Below are 16,734 nucleotides of genomic sequence, written 5' to 3'. Positions count from 1 at the left end.
AATGCTTTTGCCAAACACGCCACCTTGTTAATAGATCGCATGTTAGGATGTGGTGTGACTTTTGTGTCAGTGTTAAATGACAGAACTTTTTCTGAAATACTGTTCAGTCTTCGATACCGTGCTCAAGGACCTGCATCAGTAAACTTGGAAGTGCAGTAAACAGAACAAGAAATTAGATGGTCTCACCTTTCTCAGTAGCTAGAACGTTGGGAGTATACTTCCACTGTAAGGTAAACTAGCTGTGGAGGGTCAACATCTTTTTATCTTAGTTTTCCTATCCTGGGGGCATCAACATGCTAGAAAACTAAGAGTTTATAGGAGCAGATACTAGGTAAGACTGAATGCCACCCCATGTCCAGTGAGGTGCTCCTAATGGTAGCTCTGCACTGCAACAAGTTGCCTGAGGAGTTCTGGCATCTCTTGTAGAAGATCATGAGTGTGTTCTGTAAATATCTGCTAGAAATGGTTTAAATCTACTTGGCTTGCCTTAACCTAGGGGATGGATTATCTCATGGCTTTTCCAGTGGCTTTCTAAAACATTTCTCACTTATTTTCCATACTGTCTTACTTGCACATGTAGGGAAGGATGTGGAGAAGAGAGGAATGAAAAAGGTTTAACTATTACAGTCTCCAGCCCCTTTAGAAGTAGTTATGTAAATATTTATCTGCCATATTAAAATGTTCTTTTCCAATTTGTTTAGGCTCTGTAGCTGACAGCTGTGCTATCTGTTTCAGTCCTGTAAAATACTCTTAAGAGCAAATGAGGCTTCTCCTTGATTGGTGTTCAGATATGATTATGAAACTCAGCATGCATTTGTTGGTGATTATTCTGGACAGATCACTCTGCTGAAGCTTGAGCAGAATACGTGCTCTGTTATCACAACACTCAAAGGGCATGAAGGTAAAGTAACTCTTAATTCCACTTAACCCAGATTATAGTACCTCTTTGTAAATTGGGATGAGACATTCAGTTGGATATCTACCTCTTAAGGATAGATATTGGATAAACAACTAGTGCAGGGTAGTAGTTACCGAAAACTGTTCAAAGCTGTACATACAACTATCTCTTAAAGAACAGACACATTCTTGCTGAGGGGAAATCTTAGCCTTATAAATTCTGACAGGTATTTTTATTATAGATGAAAAATAAAGGTAAACATACGCATTCAAGTTACCCACTAGATGGCCACCTTTAAAAACTTTAGTCTAACATTGAAAAGAAAGGATGAGAATGTGTTACTTCTTTTCTTTTCTTTTTTTTTTTTTTCTGGAGACCTTGTAGTACTATAATAATAAGTAAAGCAGCTTTAGCAACCCCCAATCTAGAGACTAAAAAGCCACTTAATTCTTCTCAGTGCAGACTTTGATGTTCTGATCAGTCTTTATGAGACTAGTTCAGTTTCCTATGTTCAACTGAAGCTAAGCTATATGCAAGAAATCTAGAGAGCCTTTTAGAATCAAAACTGTCTAGTCAAAGACAAATGTCTCATCATGTATAGTATAGCTGAAGTCCTTGTATTCGATTGTCATGGTTTAACCCCAGCCGGCAACTAAGCACCACGCAGCCGCTCACTCACTCCCCCTACCAAGTGGGATGGGGGAGAGAATGGGGAAAAAAAAAACCCAAACCACCAAACAAAAAACTCGTGGGTTGAGATAAAGAAAGTTTAATAGGACAGAAAGGAAGAAAAATAATGATAATGATAATAATAATAATAAAATGACAATAATAATACTAAAAGAATTGGAATATACAAAACAAGTGATGCACAGTGCTCACCACTTGCTGACCGATGCCCAGTTAGTTCCCGATCAGCAATCTGCCCCTCCCAGCCAATTCCCCCCAGTTTATATACTGGGCATGATGTCATATGGTATGGAATATTCCTTTGGCCAGTTTGGGTCAGCTGCCCTGGCTGTGTCCCCTCCCAGCTTCTTGTGCTCCTCCAGCCTTCTTGCTGGCTGGGCACGAGAAGCTGAAAAATCCTTGACTTAGTATGAACACTGCTTAGCAACAACTAAAAACATCAGTGTGTTATCAACATTATTTTCCTACTGAATCCAGAACACAGCACTATACCAGGTACTAGGAAGAAAATTAACACTCTCCCAGCTGAAACCAGGACACAGATGAAGAACCAAATAGTCTGTAACATGATATGGAGCCACTGTCTGCTGTAATGAGTAAGGCAAGAATTCAAATCACAATTACAGAAGAATATGTAATTTAATAATATGCTGAGAGAAATAAACAGGACTTTAATGCCTCTTCCCATGTGGTACTGGCAACTTTCAAATCAGCTGACTAGTTTGCGTTTGGGTAGGGGTGAATTACTGGTTCATAAGTCCCTGACCCACTGGAAAAGGCTGCCTTGTTTAATAGCTGTAAGTATAAAGTAGACTTTGTTAAAGCTGGGTAGACTCCTGATTTACAGATGACTGTAAAATGATACAGCTGATTTTGAATGAGGGAGGCAAGTTGAGGTTTTCAAATGATAAATGCCTCTTCTGCTTTCAAGCAGAATTTCAGATTGTTTCAGTTAAGAGCAAACTAATTCTCCTGGCCCTAGAGACTCCTTTACATCTGTATGCTTTTGCACTAGTCTATGTTAAAATATAACTCCTTGATAGATATTATTGTTTGTCTGAAAGCAGTATGTCTTGACATGGCACTACATATAGTATGTATTCTATCTGTTGAGTTGTGGTGGGCTTCCAAGCACCAACTTCAGCAGTGCTGTCCGCATAGCAGACAGCTTTGGCTTATATATAAGTTCCCTAAGGGGACTGTGATCTTCAAAACAAGAATTGATGTAGTATAAAAGTTGATGAAATTTGAGGAGCAAGCCCAGGTTTTTCTTCAATTGGTGTAATAGTAGCTCGCTTTTTTTTTTTTTTAAAAAAAGCAAAACAGATTATGTGCAACCTTTTTTCCTCCACAGTATTTGCATAATATTCTCAAGGCCTGGTAACTCTAAACTTAAATGGCATCTAGTTCTTCTCTGAGTGCACCTGTGTTTGCCAGACTTCAAAAGTCTGACTTCATCTTGTTTCCTTTCTAGCTCTTGCCTAACTGTGACTTCATAAGCAAGCACGGTTTGCTTTGCAGTTTAAATGGTTTTAGAACTTGTCCTTCAACAGTCAGCTTCCAGAATTCTCCATACTTAACAGCCTACTCTGTGCAATGCTGAGATAATACTCAAACTGCCTTTTACGGTGTGGATGGTCACTGTTCTTTCAGAGACAACTATTCCCAAATGGGTCAGTCTGGAAACAGTGTAGCCCTAAAGGAGGCAAGAAAAATCTCTTGCTCCAGAGAGCTGGAAAGGACTGATTTGAGCTGTAATTACCATTCATCTTGCTTTCAGACTAACAAGGCATTTCATGAGAACTGAGCGATGGTAGGATGCTTTAAAGGGAAGGATGTCTGTAAGGGAGTAAAATGTTCCTGCAACTTCAAAACTATAGGCAGCATGAGTGAGAAAATTACTTCTTTAGTCTCCTGTCTACATTACCATGCATATGGTTTTAGTATAAGACTGCTACTGTCAGATGACTTGTTTCCTTCTATGCCTAACTAATGAGGTGCACAGCCAGACTGGGCCTTCTGAAATCTAGTTTTGTAATTTAGCACATAGTGGCCAGGTTTGCTAACAGCAGTGAAACTGTCACTTAGTTTCTTATTCCAACTATTTTAAGGTTGTAAATGGTTATGTAAGGGAGTTGGTTTAGCTGTGAACACTGTGCGCTGTCCTGCAACCGCTGACCAAGCACCTTACTGTATTGTAGATACTAGTCGCTGCTTGGCAAGTTTTAGTACTTCTCATCTTCCAAAGATTGTATAGCAGCCTGCTGACTCTTAACAACTACCTAAATACAAGGGGCATAAATCTAGTAACTCAAACTTTCTGGCTTATTCTTTGCATCTAACTTTCTTAGGGATGTTTTGTTCCATTGTCAAATGCTCTTTGCCTGTCTAGCAGGACTGTTATCTTGCTGTTGCATGCTGTCGTTTGTCTTAAGGCTTTCAATATGTGTTACTGTAGTAAGGGAGTACCTCAGGTTTCACTTTAGTAGCCCGGAAGAGCATCATTGTGGTGGGGAGTGACTCCCTTAGATCTAACTGCAGAATGTTCTTTCCTAGGAAGTATTACTTCCCTGTGGTGGGATCCTGTTCAGCGACTGCTCTTCTCAGGTGCCTCTGATCACAGCATTATCATGTGGGATATTGGTGGAAGGAAGGGGCGAACACTGCTGCTCCAGGGACATCAGTATGTAACGGTGTCTTATTTTTCCTACATGTTCTGTAATGAACACAGAGTCCCAGGAAGACTAAACAGCATGGCACGATATTTGAATCTTTGTGAATAATGGAGAAAATAACTTTTTGCAGAACTCTGAAGACTTTGAGGGGGAAGAAGGATAATCAGTACTAGGAAAGCATTACTGATAAATCTTTTTTTTTGCTCATGTTTGATACTTCTAAACCATGGGTAGTGAGACTATAACATAAAAGTAGGTTATAGAAAGAGATGGGTAAAAATCCTAAATCATCTTGCTTGGACTTTATGTAAAAGTTGCATGCTTCTGTATTGTAAATACTTCACTGAGTTGCCTGTGCGGGTGAGGCTAGAAACTTAATGTATAAGAATGTTCGGGTACCCATGTAGAATAAGCTTCAGTATGTTCCTGTTCTCTGTCTCTTTCTATCAGTGAGGTAATAAACTGATTGGCTAAATTACAGGGGTGGGTCTCTAGACTTCAGAAAAGCATGTCACATCTCCACTGTTCTGCGGATTAGGTAGGTAGTTGTCTGTATTTAATCAAGTCTTTATTTTTACACAGACACAACACTAGCTGCCATTTTTAAATCTAGGGCCTTAATTCAGTCTGACAGGTAGTTCACCACCGAAGATGTATTCTACTTAGAAATGCAGTGGTAGTAGAGATCTTGTTTATGTTTAAAGATGTATTTGTATAGTGCATTCTCCTCTTGTCTAATTCCATAGATGCCTCCATCCACCTTTGATCAAGACTGATAGCCTTAGCCCTAGAACTCTTGTTAAATCTTGAGGATTTAGTTTTATGGCTAAAGAACTAATAATAGAGTACTGGTTACAAAAAAGTAACTGAAGTCAGTGACTGGAGGACTTTATACTGCTGTTACTGCTGCATCATGTGTCCTGGTGAAGACTTATAACACTGTTAGTTTCTCTTCAAACATCACACTTAGCATCAAACTTCATACTGAATGGGAAAGTAAGTTCTTCTGAGAAGCAGAATGGCTTTTTTAATTCAACTTAGATGTTGCAAAGCAGTCTAATACTGTTGAGATCCTTTGTTTAGTTTCTTAGGGTAGACTTATTTTACCATGACTCTTTATTTAGGATTAAACTGTCTTATTGGTGAATGCATGCTTTGCTTTGCAGCTACAGTCTTACTTAACTGTGATTTGTTAGCAAAAGTGGAAGCTCTGTCTGCTTCCTAGCTATATCTTGAAACAAATATTTCTCTTTATTTTTCCAGTTGTCTCTGTTTTGATAACTGGCTCTCCTTGCCAACACAGAAGAGTATTTGCACGCACACTCTGAGCCGGTTGACACTCAGCTCACTGTCAATGCTTACTGCCAGCAAATGTTAACATGGAACTGTAACTCTGGTATTCTGGTCAAGCCTGGAAGAACACTGTTCTAGGCAACATCCTGATGCTAGGGTAGTACTTAGGTGGCAGCATCTGTTCACTCATCTTCATAGCTCTACTTAGCAGACTTAGCAAAGTGTTTGGAAATCAGTTTTGGCTTCCTAGGTAGCTTTACAAGGATAAATCAGGGTTTGCTGGGAAACTAAGCTTTGTTTAAATACCTCTGGGTAAATAGTGTCTACTTTGTTTGCAGTGACAAGGTGCAGGCTGTCTGTTACATCCAGCTGACACGGCAGCTGGTATCTTGTTCAGCTGATGGGGGAATTGCTGTTTGGAACATGGATATCAGCCGAGAGGAGGTAAGATCATGTCCTAGGTCAAAGATTTTTTTTTTTTTTAATTTTTTTTTCCCCCCGTTTCAGAGGCTAATGTGTCTTTGCTTAGTCAGTTCTGCAGGCTGTTTTCCTCACATTGTCTGAAACTTTAAGGCTGAATGATATTATTAAAACCTACTCTGTTCTAGGGGCTGTCCATACTGCATTGTAGTAGATGGATTCCCAGGGCAGGAGAAGTGCAGGACAGGCTTGGCACTGTTCAGAGTCTTATCTCAATGAGACAACATGTTCACTGGAGTGGCTACAGCCCTTGCTGCTGGAACACTCTAAAGTAGGCAAGCTTTTGCAGTAAAGAAACCAGTGGACTGTGCTTCAACAGTCTTGAAATAAGTTCTCAACTCATGTCAAAGCAGATGAAGAAGTGAGATGCTGTTTTTGAGATGCAGTTCAGAATGTAGCGATTCAGTCCCCAGACAACATTTTTTTTTTTTAAAGACCTCAGTACATAGCAACTGAGCCTGCCATGCACATTCTTTCTGCATCAGTTCATATCCATCATAGGAGCTGAAAAGATGTATATTACCACTATCTTTGGTTAAACCATAATTACAGGAGTTAGTTTTGGTTGCCCCCATAAAGCAGTATTTAAGGCTCAGCCTTCCTTGTCCTGTTGCTTTTCCTTAAATGCAAGTGTCATGATTAAGAACTGTTTTCTGACATGTGTTGAGCTGTCACCTTAAACACACTGAATGCTGTATGTGATGCTCCTAACATTTTCAGGATGATGATCTCTCTTCAAAACTTCTGTGATATTATGAAACTTTGTAGTTGCAAAGAATTGACTTATAATACAATTGGGAAAACAAGATGTGACCATTTCTCTTCGGGATCTGCATGCAATAATTAAGGGATCTTCTAAATAATAGACAGTTTTAATACAATTAAAATAATATGGTTAACTTAGAACAGCCGTGACGTCTCAGAACTCATTGGAAAAACATAATCAAGCCCAATCCAAAAGCAAAGAAACTAAATGCTTGAAGAATGATGAACATACTGCCTCTGAAGCATTAGCTAGCGAGTCGTGTTATAGGGTATCTTCAAATGTGCACTAATGCACATAAGACTAGAAGACAGACTTTTTTGATTAGAAGGAATGGTAACTCCACTGACAGCTGTACTATTGATCATGGGCAGTTCCAACTGTATCTTGGTAATAGTGTTGGTAGCGTTGGCAGGTTTTTACCTCCTATTTAATGCCTGAAATTAAGATGAAAAGAATAGGAAGATACCCTGTTTTTCTGTTAGAGGGAGCCAGAAAGTGGATTGTCTTCTCAAAAACGCTATTAAGTGAAAACTGCTATTGTAAGTAACTGAAAAAAGCTATATGGAATATCTCACTTGGTGGAGAGGCGACTCATTTCCTCTACTCTCCTCCCCACCCCCCACGCTGGACTTGTTACTATGCTTTACAATATTTTCCACTAGCATGGGGGAAGGAAAGGGATGCAATCAAGGTTGAAGATGTAGGAACTGGACATCTGGTATTAATAAATATTCATGGTGAAATGGTGGTGCAACTGACAATACTATTGTTTTATTACTATCAACAATGGATGTAAGTGAATTGAGGAGGAAAGCTTCTTTGTTGTTCTAGCTTTCCTCCTGTCAGGTTTCAGGGAGACTCCCCCATCAGATGTATAAAGTTGTATAGTATATACACGTTCTAATTCAAGTCTATGTACTAAAAATATTGTGCCTCTCTGTCCCTTACAAGGATGCTCAGTTAAAATATCTGAGAGTGTTGAGATGTGTGAAAACTCTAACTATTTTCATTTGGCCTAGTACATTTATGGCAGGAAAGATATGTGGGTGGGAGAAGGGATGCTTAATGAAGATGTGGGCAGGATGGAAAATGCAGATGAGTTCTTAATTATTTCAAACTGCAATCCTAGGGAAGCAGAAAAGATATTTACTTCCAGAATTTACTCCTGGACCCTCCTTCTTGGAGGGGATGACTGCCTCATAGCTTCTGCAGCTTGGATTACACTAGCCCTTAAAAATCATCTAGGCAGCCAGAGCAGCAGTCTTTGAATGCCTGCAGCAAGTTTAATAACTTAGACGTTTGAATTAGTTTTCTTATTAAGGTGGTAACTTAACATACTGCTGTGGGCTTAAAAAGTATAGGAGGTGTGTAGGTAACAAATAACTGTAGTCTTGGGTTTGGGGTTTTTTTGTACTAAACTTCCTATGTACTATACCCTAGGCAATCTATTGTTGTAATGTCCAGAGCTGAGACAGGGCATCTTTCCAAGTAAAACTTTACTTTGGGTTCTTAAAACAGACTTCCTTGGCTGTCGTATGAAGAAAAATAATTCTGATTGCTTGCATCTGTTGCTCTTTTGTAGGCTCCTCAATGGCTAGAAAGTGATTCCTGTCAGAAGTGTGAACAACCTTTCTTCTGGAATATAAAGCAAATGTGGGACACAAAGACATTAGGGTTGAGACAGGTGAGATCGCTGGTTTGAGTGCTTAGCTGTACTTCAGCACTTAAGCAAAATGCAAACAGAAAACCACTAAAGCTGTTAGATCTTTTAAACTGTTGGTATTTTTGCTGCTTTGAAGTGAGGGTTTATTGAGAGGTCACAGCTTCTAGGCAGTGCTAAGAAATTTCCAAATTCTATAGAAAGCGTTGCATCAAACTTCTGTCACTGGGCAAAGCAGGCTGTGCTGGCAGTGCTCTGTTGAATTTCTCTGAATATTTCTGTGCACTGGCGCTGCGGACAGCTAATCCTCAAGTATTGTGTAAAGTGGCACGCAATGCCCCATAACTGAGCAAATTGCAGCCTAACACGTTGTAGGGTACTCAGTTCAGTGAAGCAGTGATGGCCCTGCTCTAACTGGGCTAGAATGTGAAAGCTTTCCAGATAGCTTTCTTTTTGGAGGGACTGGACAGGCACCAAGACACTCATCTGTTTCTGGCTTTCTTAGACTGTTATTTCCTTGGTTGCTTGTTCAACCCTCTTTTTCCCCTGCTCCCAGAAGGAGCTTGCAAAAGGAGAAGAGGATGGATAGAGAGAATATGGAGGTAAACCCGTTAATGGCCAAGACAAATGTTCAGAACTCCAGAGTCCTTGGTCTTTGGTTGAAGTAACAGAAGACTTTCTAACAGGTTGCTTCCTAACAGGTTGCAAAACAGAAGCTTTGTTGTTGTTCAGCGAACACTTGGTAAGGTGGTGAAGTGGCACAATGTAGTGATTTTGTTTGTTTGTTTGTTTTTCTTCTTCCTCCATGAAGCATCATTGCAGAAAATGTGGGCAAGCAGTGTGTGGCAAGTGCAGTACCAAACGGTCAAGTTACCCGATCATGGGATTTGAGTTCCAGGTCCGTGTCTGTGATTCCTGTTTTGAGTCAATCAAGGAAGAAGAGTGAGTATTAAGGAGTAATAAATTAAAGTAACACTGCTGAGGTGCAGAAACACTTGTGCTTGTTCCACATCCACACACAATGCTACACAAACATGCCAAGCTGACTCTCTGCTAATAGGCCACCTTTGCCTTGGGCACTCAAAGCACTACAATGGCAGAGATCCCTCAGCTGGCTCGGCAAGCTGATTTGGATCAGATGTGGTATTACAACTTTTTTATCTACTTTATTTCTTCTTTTCCATGAGCCCAGATCTAGAGTTGAAACATAGTTGTCTCAAGTTTTCTGTTTAGGTAAAGGCTATTGATCACTAAATGGGTGCCTGACAATGCATCACACTAGTTCATGTACACTAGTGAAAACTGTTTCTACGGGAATGTTCTTCACAGCCCAACGTTATTTTCCCCATGCAAGCAAACTGGGTTAAACATCATTTGCTGTCTCATTAAACTCTTCTTAGCAACGAAGGAACCCTTTTTTTATCTTGATGTGAACAGCACTTCACTGTTCACTGTCTTGTCACCTCCTTGGACACCTGGAGTGCAACAGGACCAAAGTAATCAGATGCCAATTTTTGGGGTGTTGGGGTTTTTTTGTTTTGTTGTTGTTGTTTGTTGGTTTTTTTGATTGGTGGGGTGGGTTGTTTGGGTGTTTTTTTTTTGAAAAAGGGAGGTGCTGTGCCCTAGTTGACTCACTAATAGCCAGCAGGAAAAAGTGCGGCTGAGCTTGACTTTATAACCAGGAATAGAATTACTTACTAATGCAGTGTCCTGCTTCTGCTCTAATATTATTAACAGTCAGGCTGCAGAAGGCCAGGAAGTGTCACACCTGTATAACTACACAAGCAATGCCTTAGCATGACTTGCTAATTTAATTCTGTCCCTTTTAATATGGCACTGCAGTTCTCAGGACTGATTAGTACTTGAGCAACTTAATTTTCTTGTAAGTTTATTTTGCACTGCTATAATGATGCCATCAAGCTTCATCTGATGGCTGGCTTTCATTTGAATTGTTCTCATGCAGCCGTACTTCCTTGGCAACCTTTCATGAAGGAAAACACAACATTTCACACATGTCCATGGACATCTCCAGAGGGCTAATGGTGACTTGTGGGAGCGACCGGATTGTGAAGGTATTCATGTACCTCTTTCCTGCATTTATTAGAGATATTTAATAGAGAACTAATGTTAATATATACTTTTTTCTTTCTGACAACTGTTGCTACAAAGCTAACTGTTGTGGGCAGCAACAATCTTGTTGCAGACTGTTCTTCGTGCAGCTGAATGAGGAAATGACCTGTAACTCCACTGTATGCAGTCTAGCTGTCAGAACTGGTTACTGTTGGTGTCCTCTGGACAAACAAAGCAGGCATCAGCAGTAGGAGAATCTGCCAGCGGCCTTAAAGACACAGACATGATGAAACTTATAGGCTTCCTTTACTGTGAGCTCCCTGGCTTCTTGGAGCATTGCCACTAAAAGCCCTGGTTATGAGACAGCGTCATGGAAATCAGACCGATGTAGAATTTTGCTGTGCTTAAGCTATACATCCGCCATGCATGTCAGAACTGAGACTGTTCCAGTCTGTCCCTGTTCTTCTGTAAGCATGTTTATAACAAACTGCATAGTGCTTTTTAAAACAGACCTACAGAGAACTGCTAGAGGACTCTATTGAGCCCTAAGTTTGGCTTTTGGTTTGTAACGCTGGTATAACTCTTCATGACATTTTCCTCAAGTATAGTTTAAACAGGATTTGTTACCTTGTGTCCAGGGAGGTCTTTGTTTGCTTCTATGCCTCTTATAGAAATACCTCTTAGGTCTCACAATAATGCTATGTAATTCTCAACAATATTTTCTTCCAGATCTGGGACATGACGCCAGTAGTTGGTTGCAGCCTTGCAACTGGCTTCTCTTCACGCTGATCTCATACCTGACAGGTTTATGCACCTTATGTACAGCAATATGCACCGAATGAATGGAATCCTTCTTAAGAATATTACTGCAAACACTGGTTGCTTGATTCTTCTCCTGCTGCTGTTCCAGAATGGACAGTCACCTTTGTAGAGCACGGCTTTTCTGTTGGGCTCACCAGGAATCTCCTTGGTGCAGAAGCGCAGTTTCGCAGCCTCTTGGACTAACGTAAAATGGCTTACCTGCAATATGACACCTTGATGAAAGGACCTGTTGTTTTTCGGTTTACATATGTAGTGTTAACAATGTGCTATCTCTGCTGATAATATCTTGTACAGATACCTTGTAGCTAAAACATTATCAGAGTAAAATGAGTGTAGTAAATTCAATTTGTGCAAATAGTAAAATAACTTATTCTCTCTTCGAAAAAGCAGTTCTGTAGAAATACTTTTGAGCAGTCACTGTATAAACTGCCTCCAAAAGGTGTGTTCGTTATTCCTATGGAAGGAGGAGATACTTCGAAGTGGCAGGTAGCTTCTTTCAGATGAGATAGTAAGAGAACCTTTGATCACACAAGATTTCCTTTATTGGCTTTCTTGTAGTGTTTGTCTTCAAGTTCAGTTACTAGTGAAATCACTTTTGTGGGACAGCTGTTCTGTTTAGGTAGCTGGTGAGTCTTTGAACAATTCTAGGCTCTTTAAATAGTGTTTTAGCATAGTTATAAACTTCTGTAGTTCTTAAAAACGTGCAGCCCAGCTACTCTAAAGACAGGCCGTAGGTATGTGCCATATACTTTGACAACTCTATAATGCTGTTAGAATGGGAAGCTAAGCAAATCTGCCTTGTTAAATGTAATGGCTAAGAAAAAATGGCCAGCTAAATTTTAGAGACTTTTTCCTGTGGAAAGGCTGATGTTTCTTTAATGGTAGGGAAGCTGTCTCTGCTCAAGTGCAGCATAAATTCAAATACTGCCTTGGTGTTGCTTAAAACAGATAAATACTGAGCAATAATTATGGAGGTACAGAACAGCTGCTTTCTTCCCCTGCCCCTTGGTCTGTTAATCCTGAGATATCTATATTGATCCTTTCCTGTTTCAAAGCTGAAAAGTATGAAGAGAGCTGGGAGGCTTTTATGACTGTGCAGTTGGCACATACAGGAAATAACTAGTGAGATATTGTCAATAAATTGGTCTTGCAGTTGTGTGAATTTCCTACATTTGAACACTGTAAGGAGAAGTTATTTTGAAGCTTTGAAAGCTAAGGTAATATGTCAGAGTTTAAGCTTGGAGCTGTTTAGATTTTTCTGAAAACAGGTGCGTATGTGTGAGGACAAAAAATGTGGGTAGGTCAGCTGGCCAGGAATAGGTGGTGTTGCACAACTATCAAAGGTAATAGGCTCTTTCTGGCAGAGGACTTAAGGGTTAGACTGTCTTTATTTACAGCAACAATCAAGTGGTGCTATGAGTGTTAGTGAATTCAAGTCCTAGGTGTGTAACTTGACACTAATAATCTGCATTGGACCATGCTGTAGGCTGAAATAGATGAAGATCATGGTATTGTTAATATGTCATGATTCACTTGCATTTTAAGCCAAAAAGCTGATAGTCTCCAAAGGGCATTAGAATCCAGAATATGGTCGTTACTGTTATTTTGGATCTGGCTTTGTCTACCTTTCCATGGGCCTTCTCTGGAAGTTTTGCAAAGAGTCTTTTAATTTGCTAGGCTTATTGGGCCACTAAAGAATAAACAAAGCCCTCTTTTGTGGGAATCCCCAAACTTGTCTTGCCTTCAATTTGGGATTTAGCACTTGTCACACTGATTTGATTCATCCCTTGCTACATGCTGTACAGCTTACGTTTTTTGTGAAGGCTTATTTCTAAGCTATTGAGAGAAAAATCAACTTGTACTGGAAAAAAGTTGCAGCTTTCTGCTCTGAAGGCCTTCACCCTTGTAAATTAGGAAGGAAACCGAGGAGTTGAAGGGGTGAATAAGCCCTGATAATGCTCTGCATTCACTTTCAGACTTCTTCCTGTCTGGCTCTGGAAAAGAATGGAAGCCTTCCTCACAGCGTGTAAGGCAGAACATGAGTTACATTGCTAGAACTGTTTAGGATCCTACTGTGGTAGGTAAGGAGGATCTAGGGTCATGAGTTAAGCTGGGAAATTGATGTAGATGTGGGATGAATAGCATATTTTTCAAACCAGATGTTTTGAAACTTACACCAATGATACTGAGGTGTTACCCCTTTGCAGCTAGTACTCCTGAGCTTCAGATTTTTTAGTTCTGATTAGTCAACATGCCCCCTGCTCAGCATGCAGCTCCCCCCCCTTCCCTGTGAATACTTCCTCTGCTTCTTTACATTACGGTTTTGCCACTAGATAATATATTCTCTACTACATATTGTTAAACCTAAGGAATCTATTTTCTATAATTGATATACTTAAAGATAGTGTCAGTTCAGATGTAATGACAATTATGGCTGCTAAATCATTAGTCATTTAAGTATACTCTTGGTGTTGAATGAGTAATGCTTACAAACCACTAAAGAGATAGTGCTTTGTTTATAAACAACTATTTTGAAGGCACATACTCTCTCATGAAACTGAACATACTTCAACTATGTCAGCTCAAGCGTGCAATTACTGAGAAGGCTTGATTTGAAGCATTACTAATCTCGCTTGTATAACCTTCATTGGGGCAGGGAAGGGGAGCAAAGGGTACTAATGTGCTAATTCTTTACTAGTTGTATTTCTGTACCCTGCATAGTTAAGAGATGCTAGATAAATCTGTCCCTTGCTCCTTCTTGTCTGTTTTTTTAAACTTTGATTACATGTACAATAAAATACTTCTTGATATTCACTTAGTCTATTTGGATGATCCATCTTTTCTCCCATTCTGTGAATGCACACGCCCGATTGTATGCTCGGGCTCCCCCTTTACAAGGCCCATGTCCAAATTCTAGGTTGGAGGGAGAGCGTGACAGATATGTTGTATTGGAGCTGAATGAGCTGCAGCAGTGGGGTTAAAGGCCCATGATGAACCAGTGAGCTGGGACAAACAACTGCTGTGTGGTCCCAGCTAGGGATGTATAACGCCATCCTGTGTCCTGCTTGCCAGCTCGTATAGACCTCTTCTGTGGTTCATCTGGTTCCCCTTCAGAGGTCTGTAAAGGTTCTTACAACATAGACTATCAGAGATAGTCTTCCTTCCCTGAGATCCCTTGGACCTGTCTGAGGTATTAGAGAAATACTAATTTATGCTGGATGGGATGAGCAGAGTCTACAATATGATATATACAGAGGACACAAACTGCAGCCACAGGAGGTGGCTACACTTGTCTCGTGATACTTTCTCACAGAGAAAGGATGGGGACAAGCTGGGAAGCATCCTTATCCCTCACAGTTACTCAAAGCCTTCACAGGCTCAAATACAGCACTGGCTGGCTGTGTAACACTTGGAATGCCTGAATGTTGGCCTGTTAACACGTGGTGTGGCTCACTGCTCCCTAGGGTATTCAGGACCAATAGAAGGAATCTGAAAAGGTTTCACAAACTCTTTCCACCTCTGAAGGGTGGCTGAGTAGCCTGTGTGGTATATAATACTGTAATTTTAACAAGACGCATCTCATTTTGATCAGCTTAAACTTCTGACCTTTCCCAAGGCAAAATACCCTGTTTTCTAGTTCCAACAAAAACTGACTGGAAAAAATGAAGGTGTTAGTGCTCTGTAGTCAGAAAAGCCTGTGTAGACCATCTTATAGAATCTTTTAAATAAGGTATATGAACTCTAGGTAAGTTTGAAAATGTTTGAGAACTGCAAATGGTATCATTGTAGTGAAAGCACTAAAATACATGTATTGGTTTTCTAAATGAGAATGCACAGTTGATAATTTCTCACATTCCTTATGTCACAAACTTCATTTAAATTTCACATAAGCTATGTGGCAGGTCTCAGCAATGAGTTTTTTGGTGTGGTGTTGACTTTACTCATTGGACAGATTTAGAATATGCTAGATGCAGGGAAGGGACAGATTTTTATGTTGATCAGATTTACTACTACATACTTCAGAAGCAAAGCTCTCTAAGGCTTTTTATCTCTGTAGATGAAGTCCTCAGTGCTGAATGACCTGGCTAACAGTGAAATACCATGATCAAACTCTACAGAAAATGATGAATTTCTGCCAGCTTAACATTTAAAAAAAATTTTTGTCATCAACCATCTTTCAGTGAGTTGCAACGTGGCCTTTGAAGGCTTTCTCTGCTTCTCTCATGGGTGTAAGGCAAGCCTTCTCAATGATCTCTTAAGTGACTGCTACCAAATGATCCCGCAAAGTTTTTTGCCCCTTTGGAGGAAGTAAGGGCATGGTCTCTAGGTAGCTGTGTGTGGTCTACTAAACTCTATTAATATGTAAAAGCTAATAGTTGAACAGATTCAAAGCCAGTGTTACTGGTTTTATCACTTTGGCAATGGAAGAAAGTATCAAAATAATATCAGTAATAAAAATCTATACAATTTATTTTTCATAAAATTAGATATAAAATATTTTATCAAATAATAAACTGAAATATATGGGGTCATTAGAAACTGCTTTCTGCTTCTATAGCATGAGCCTTTTTCCTGCCAACATACAGGCAGCTCAGTTGCCATAACTAATTGCCCTCCAACTCGTGTACCCAGGGTCTCTTACCAGTTTTACTGTATAATCTGTGCTCACACAGAGAAGTTGAACCATGTTCTTTGACTTACTCTCGATGTGTTACACTAATTTGGGTGGGACTGACTGGCTTGTCTGCAGAATATTCCTAAATACATTCATTCCTAAATTGCTTTTTGTCACAAAGATATCATGGGTTGCCTTACATCTAGCTGTTATAACTGAATTACTAAGTCAGTCCTGTCAATTTTGTTTACAAAGGCCCTGGTGTGCTATGAATCATGCTTTCTATGAGACATCCAGAGGCTTAGGTATCTCTTAGCTTTTATCCAGCTCAAAACCAAGATAAATTTATGTAGAAATACAGGTTGATTGTAGGATTTCCCATCTGTATTTTTATGTGGTCTTTCCATTTTTGCTCTGAAAGGCTTTATATTACCCTGTTCTTCAGGAAACTGGCTTACAATAACAAATGTTATGGAAGTGCATGCTTTTCTCCCCCTTACCTTGTTTATAGAGAAAGACACAGAATAGGGTTTAACTTGCTCCTAGCTTTGCTACTATAGCTGTCTTTCAAATAAAGAAGATACCATGACTCTCACTATCTATATTGATTTTTCTTTCTGAAGCCTGTTTTTCTTATGGTTTCAGCTGCTCTCAAAATCTATATGCCTCTATCTGTCAAAACTCTTTAAGTTTTCATGAACTGAAGTGCACCGCTGTGTTGCTGATCAAGAGCAGGCACTCCTTGCTAATATTCTTTGATGTTGC

General features: G+C 39.8%; 1 protein-coding gene across 1 annotated transcript in view; it reads left to right on the top strand.

The window, feature by feature from the left end:
• The window catches only part of WDFY1 (WD repeat and FYVE domain containing 1), a 28,568-nt gene extending 14,400 nt beyond the window's left edge, over positions 1 to 14,168 (top strand). Inside the window, exons 6-12 of the mRNA XM_050902305.1 lie at positions 789 to 901; positions 4,145 to 4,271; positions 5,895 to 6,000; positions 8,385 to 8,486; positions 9,274 to 9,404; positions 10,426 to 10,534; positions 11,262 to 14,168. Coding sequence (XP_050758262.1) covers positions 789 to 901; positions 4,145 to 4,271; positions 5,895 to 6,000; positions 8,385 to 8,486; positions 9,274 to 9,404; positions 10,426 to 10,534; positions 11,262 to 11,321 — 748 coding nt within the window. The 3' untranslated portion in view covers positions 11,322 to 14,168. The remainder of the gene's footprint in view (positions 1 to 788; positions 902 to 4,144; positions 4,272 to 5,894; positions 6,001 to 8,384; positions 8,487 to 9,273; positions 9,405 to 10,425; positions 10,535 to 11,261) is intronic.
• Positions 14,169 to 16,734: the final 2,566 nt, after the last annotated feature.

This window comes from Gymnogyps californianus, chromosome 10 (assembly GCF_018139145.2).
Source record: "Gymnogyps californianus isolate 813 chromosome 10, ASM1813914v2, whole genome shotgun sequence".
NCBI classification, from domain to species: Eukaryota; Metazoa; Chordata; class Aves; order Accipitriformes; family Cathartidae; genus Gymnogyps; species Gymnogyps californianus.
Note: the sequence above shows the minus strand (reverse complement) of the source record. Positions and strands in the feature narration are given on the sequence as shown.